Genomic DNA, 6,000 nt, shown 5'->3' on the forward strand with positions numbered 1-6,000 from the left:
CAGCAACTGAATGCCTTTCACCGGTAATCAGAGCAGATCAGAAGTATGTGGGGTCAAAAGGGAAAGAGCCTTTGGCCCCGCTCTCCCGAATCTCGTTCCCAGAGGACCATTTTCTGTCTGTCTGCAAAACCTTTTTGTTGCGTTTTACCAACATCTGTATGACGTTCCGTCCTGTTTTCGCTTCATGAGCATTTGCCCGCCCACACCCCTAAATCGTGCTGTGAACCCCATTTTCAGCGGTTGCATCCTGGCTGGGGATATACCCCCGTTGGCCGCTCCGTTCCCTGCTGTCAGGCCTTCTGTGGGGACCGTCCTGGGAGGGTAGGAAGGGACGGGCCGCACATTGTCACTCATCGCCACCTGGGGGAGGCTCTCCAGTTAAGGGCGCACAGGCGGGTTGGAGCTGGTGCCGCGAGGCCCTTCCCGACACGAACCCTCGGTTCTTCCCTGCCACAGAGGACTACGGGCACTACGAAGAGCTGCCGGGGGAGCCTGGGGAGCACCTCTTCCCCGAGCACCCTCTGGAGCCCGACAGCTTCCCTGAGGGAGGGCCCCCAGGCCGGCCGAAGCCGGGCGCCGGTGTCCCCGACTTCCTGCCCTCAGCCCAGAGGGCCCTGTACCTGAGGATCCAGCAGAAGCAGCAGGAGGAGGAGGAGAGAGCGAGGAGGCTGGCTGAGAGCAGCAAGCAGGACCGGGAGAATGAGGAAGGCATGTGTCCCCCCGGGGCAGGGGCCTCCCCTGACCGGCGCACGCCCCCCCGGCCCACTCGTGTAGTGGAGAGGTGGGCGAGGCCTAGTGGGGTTTGTGTCGGAAAGGAGCTCGTGGCCAGAGAGGACCCCTGCCCGGGGCCGCGAAGCCAGGGTGGAGCTGCTGCGTGGCCCGCCCCTGAGAAAATTGGAAGTCAGAGCTGCCCTTTGGTGTCATGGGGGTCGAGAGACCCTGATGCCATCAAAGGGGGAGGTGGGCTGGTCCCTGGAGCAGGCAGCAGCCACAGGATGTCCCTTCTGAGCCCTTAGAGAGGGGGCTGAGAAGAGGTGCCACAGCCCTCCCTTCCCTAGCCCGTGCTCGCAGGAAGTCAGCAGACGACAGCCACTTGCTGCCATAAACCAGTCATAAGCACAGTCACAGCTGCCAGGCCACTCGGTGCCACCCAGCAGATCTGATGGCATCCAGCCCAGGAGGAAATGGGGCAGACAAATGGTGTCTAGAGCCAGTTGCTGGGGCCCGGGAGCACGTGGGGACAGTGGGGAGAGGGGACCATCCCCTGCCTTGGGGGCTCCAGTGTCACCTGCCTAGAAGGTTGGACTTCGGCCAGTTTGTGAGTCTGCCCACCTGGCCCCGTCTCTTACCAGCCGGTGACTGCCCGTCGCGGGGACATGGTAACGCCCCCAGGGGCCTGGGGGCCAGTGTCTGTGAGCCCCGGGTGTGGAGAGAGCGGGGTCAGTGCTCGCTGCTCCCGGGCGCCCAGAGCAGGGCCTGCCATGCTGGGACCCGGGCCCGCGGCAGATGAGCGTGAGGACGACGAGGGCCCTGAGCTCAGTCCCTGCTCTGCCACCGATCTCAAGGCGCTGTGCGTGCCTCTGCTTTCTCATCTGTCAAAAGGGCACGATAGTAACGCTGCCTCCTGGGGCGGTCTTGAGAGTTCATAAAGTAGAGCATGTGGGGAAAAATCCAGAAACAGTAGCCAGTGACCTGCCAGGCGCGGCACTCAGCCTACCTGAGTTTCGTGGCTGTTGACAGCAACCCGCGCGGGGAGGGCTTCTTAGGCAAGGAGAAGCCAGGGTTCTGAGAGGGAGAAGCCAGGGAGCCACCCTCCCAGCGGGCTGCTGTGGGCTCTGCGGGCCGGGGGTGGGGGCGGGGGCGCTCATCTCCCCCCTGCGCCTCTGTTCTTGCTCAGGTGACACCGGAAACTGGTACTCCAGTGACGAGGACGAGGGCGGAAACAGTGTCACCTCCATCCTGAAGACCCTGAGACAGCAGACATCCAGCAGGCCCCAGGCTTCCGTCGGGGACCTGAGCAACAGCGGGCTGGGGGACCCCCGTCTCCAGAAAGGACACCCCACAGGAGGCCGGCTGGCCGACCCTCGCCTCAGCCGGGACCCCAGACTCACCCGCCACGCTGAACCTTCCAGCGCGTCTGGCCCAGGAGACGCGGGGCCCTCCGACCCCCGGCTGGCTCGCTCCCTGCCCGCCCCAAAGCCTGAAGGCGGCCTGCATTCCAGCCCTGCAGGCCCCAGCGGCTCCAAGGGGTCTGGAGCACCCCCTGCAGAAGAGGAGGAGGGGGAGCGGGCCCTGCGGGAGAAGGCCATGACCATCCCCCTGGAGCCACTCCCTGGGCCCCCGCTGCGGGACCCGCGGTCACAGCTGCAGCAGTTCAGCCACATCAAGAAGGATGTGACCCTGAGCAAGCCGAGCTTCGCCCGCACTGTGCTCTGGAACCCCGAGGACCTGATCCCCCTGCCCATCCCCAAGCAGGACGCGGTGCCGCCCGTCCCCGCGGCCCTGCAGTCCATGCCCGCCCTGGACCCTAGGCTGCACCGCGGCGCTCCCCCGGGGCCTGCCAACCCCCGGCAGCGTCCCGGGGCCTCCGCAGACCCTGGCGCTGCCGGCTCCAACCTGCCCGACTTTGAACTCCTCTCTCGCATCCTTAAGACTGTCAATGCCACTGGTCCCTCGGCGGCCCCCGGCTCCGGCGACAAGCCTAGTGACCCCCGGGTGCGGAAGGCACCCACCGACCCTCGACTCCAGAAACCAGCAGACCCCGCTGCCGCCTCCCGGGCCGCCAAGCCTGGCTCCACCGAAGTGGCCTCTCCGGCAGCAAGCCCTAGCGGGGAGTCCTCGCCCCCAGCCACCGCCCCCTACGACCCCCGCGTGCTGGCTGCCGGCGGGCTGGGTCAGGGCGGCGGGAGCAGCGGGAGCAGCGTGCTGAGCGGCATCAGCCTCTACGACCCCAGGACTCCCAGCGCCGGGGGCAAGACCGCAGAGCCGGCCGCCGATGCGAGCGCCCAGCCCAAGGGCCCGGAGGGCAACGGCAAGAGCTCAGCCACCAAGGCCAAGGAGCCCCCGTTCGTCCGCAAGTCCGCCCTGGAACAGCCGGAGTCCGGGAAGCCTGCTGCCGACGGGGCCACTGCCACGGCCACAGACCGATACAACAGTTACAACCGGCCCCGGCCCAAGGCCGCGGCGGCCCCCACCACCACGCCGGGCGCCCCGCCACCAGAGGGCGCCCCACCCCAGCCTGGCGTGCACAACCTGCCGGTGCCCACCCTCTTTGGGACTGTGAAACAGACGCCCAAGACGGGCTCTGGAAGCCCATTTGCTGGCAACAGCCCAGCCCGCGAGGGCGAGCAGGACGCGGGGTCCCTGAAAGATGTTTTTAAAGGCTTTGACCCCACTGCCTCCCCCTTTTGCCAGTAGTGTTAAGCTGGAGTCGAGCACTCCCCGCACCCCACCCTTCCCAGGGCAATATTTAAGGGTAGCAGCCAGAGTTGGGAACTTGGGGGGAGGGGGGCTCTGGGTGGTTTTTCTTCCCCCCCCTTTTTTCTCTCCCTCCTCTTCTCTCTCCTCTCTTCTCTTCCTCTCTCCCTCTTTCTTTTTTAATAGTACTTTCTTTGCAACATATAAATTGTATATAACCATTTTCAGTCAGTTCCGGTCAGTGCTGCGGGGCTCCCAGGCTCCCGCCAAAGAAACCCTTGTGCACGTGAGCAGTCCCAAGCCCCCAGGGCCTCGGCTCCAGGCTCAGTTATCAGGGACTCTCTGAAGGCCAGAGCCCCAGTCTGGTGGGCTGGGGGTCCAGTGGGTTTTTGGGGCAAAGCTGGGCCCCTCCCCCTGCCCCCACCCAAGGACAAAGGGAACAGTAGGTGTCAGAAGGCACTGGACTCTGCTTGCCCCGTATGAGCGTGCAGAGAAGCAGCCGAGACCGTGGGCAGACCCTGCGTCGAGGCGGGTCCAGGCCTTTCTAGAACTCCATCCCCTCTGCAGTGGGCTGGCCCTGGTGCCCTGCTTCAGGGGCCCAAGGAAGGCAAGAATTGGAAAGAAAGGCAGAGAGCCCTGGGAAGCTGTCCGGGCTGGGAGAGGCACACCGTTTCCGCTCCCGCCTCCCGTGGATTCGCACAGCAGCCTCCCTGCTGCCCTCCGTCTGGAGTTCGTCCTCAGACCCGTGCCCTCCGCCCGCATCAGGAGACTCCAGGGTGAGAGACGGACCTGGAGGTGGCAGGGCTGGTGTGGGGCGGCACCCCCCGAAAGCTGCCTCCAGGAGGCAGCGCCCGCAGGCCCGTGTTTTCCGTCAGTATTAGCTCCCGTCTCGCCCCGTTGCGGCCACGCCGTCCTCCCCTCAGGCCGGGTCTTTCCTGGGCCTCCAAGGCCAGAGCACCCAGTGTGCCGGCGCCAGCCCCTCTGGGGACAGCTCAAGGATCCGTGGCATGGCCGCTCCGCCAGGCTCCCGACAGGAGCCCGGGGGTTCTTGGCCAAGTGTTTCTGTTCTCCGCTTGCTTTGAACCTCCTCCCACCGTGTCTGATGTAGGACCCGTGGTTTTGGGGTGTTTGCTTTTCTTCCCAGCTAACAGGCCCAGGTTCCAAGGTGTGTCACGATGCTGGATTTGGGGGCTTGAGGAAAGGGCAGGGGACTAGCCAGGGCAGGGGGGGGCCGCTGGGCCTTCTCCGGGAGAGGACCAGCAGCCCCCCTGCTCGGAGGGGGAGGCCATGGAACCGGAAGCCTGCCTCCCCTCCTGCCCTCCGGCCGAGCCGGGATGGGAGCAGAGACACCTGCCCCAGGACGCTGGCTGAGGTCCAGCCCCATCCCCAGAGCTCCAGGGAAGGCTCACCCTGTGGTGTGACCTGGAGGCCAGCCCGTGGCTCCGGGGTCCTGCCTACCCACGCATAGGCACGTGCCAGCCACCTCTTGCCTTGCTGTGTCCCGCCACCCCAGCTGCGCTGCGACAGGCCGCCGGCTCTTCCTTGCTGGTGGTGAGGAAACCTGGGGATCCAGCCAGAGGGTTCCCCTCCCCTCTTCTTGGGGCAGGGGGTGAATGCGGCTCCCGTACCAAACCCCTCTCCCCCGAAGAAAAACCCGTTGTCGTTTGGGGCCAGGAGCACGGCGGGAAGAGGCGGCCCACAGGGTCAGTGCGCCGAGATCAGGTTGGTTTGGTTTGTCTCTGTCTTTTTTGTTTTGTGGTTTCTAAACAATCATTAGTGAGATTTTTCTTCAGCCACCAGTGTTAGCCTTGAAGCAAAGGGCTACCGCCCTTACTTGGTGTTTGTAAAATGAGTAAAGATACACAGTGTGGCTGTGGGGTTTTTGTTTTTTTCCTCCCTCGCTCGCTCTCCCTCCTTTGAGAATTTTCTTTTGTAAAAGCAAGCAGAATTAAATACTTTTTTAAAACCGAAATCTGTGGATGAAATAGAAGCTGGAAGCCTCCTCTAGGAATATTCAGCCTAAGAACCTCACGGGACTATGAATTCCCCCCGAAATTTTCATTTGCCATCAGGCCAAGCTTTTAAAAACAAAATGTTCTCTAACCAGGATTGTAACAAAAGTGTAAATACTACTTCAGAGTTGAAAGTTGATGGTGCAAATATGTATATAACGTACTGTATTTTTACAATGATCATCGCATGACTGTCCCAGCTCCCTTTTTGTACTCCTTATCTGTCTTCCAGAAATGTCACCTGCCCTTTCTCCTCTGGTCTCTTAATCCAATAATTGTATTACTGCCATTAAAGGATGCAGTTATTTTAAAAGCCCTGCGGTCTCGCCTCTCTATGCCGCCCCCTCCATCCGTCGCCCAGGGAGCGAGAAAACCTGGATGGGTTCTTGTGGTGGCCGGCCCCCCGGGGGACACTCGCGGTGACCTCATGGGATCAGGGCCTCCAAATAGCCTCTGCTTTCCTTAGCGATTTGCCTGACCTATCACTACAGACGGAATGTGTCCGGGTCCTCAGACACCTGTTCCACTCCCCCCACCCCCAGCCCACCGCCATGGTTTTGGGAGGTGACAG

The 6,000-nt window shown here is 63.0% G+C and overlaps 1 protein-coding gene across 5 annotated transcripts in view; it reads left to right on the forward strand.

Annotated features, from left to right (window-relative positions):
* Positions 1-5,745, forward strand: part of ZC3H4 (zinc finger CCCH-type containing 4) — a 41,859-nt gene extending 36,114 nt beyond the window's left edge. For 4 of the 5 annotated variants that reach the window (XM_039245895.1, XM_039245901.1, XM_039245908.1 and 1 more), the window contains 2 exons: positions 457-708; positions 1,898-5,745. In XM_039245895.1, coding sequence (XP_039101826.1) covers positions 457-708; positions 1,898-3,417 — 1,772 coding nt within the window. In that variant the 3' untranslated portion in view covers positions 3,418-5,745. The remainder of the gene's footprint in view (positions 1-456; positions 709-1,897) is intronic. The other variant, XM_039245920.1, reaches the window with a different exon arrangement.
* The last annotated feature ends 255 nt before the right edge of the window (positions 5,746-6,000 follow it).

The sequence above is a fragment of the Hyaena hyaena genome, unplaced genomic scaffold, assembly GCF_003009895.1.
Source record: "Hyaena hyaena isolate Hyena2069 unplaced genomic scaffold, ASM300989v1 scaffold_9, whole genome shotgun sequence".
Classification (NCBI taxonomy): Eukaryota; Metazoa; Chordata; class Mammalia; order Carnivora; family Hyaenidae; genus Hyaena; species Hyaena hyaena.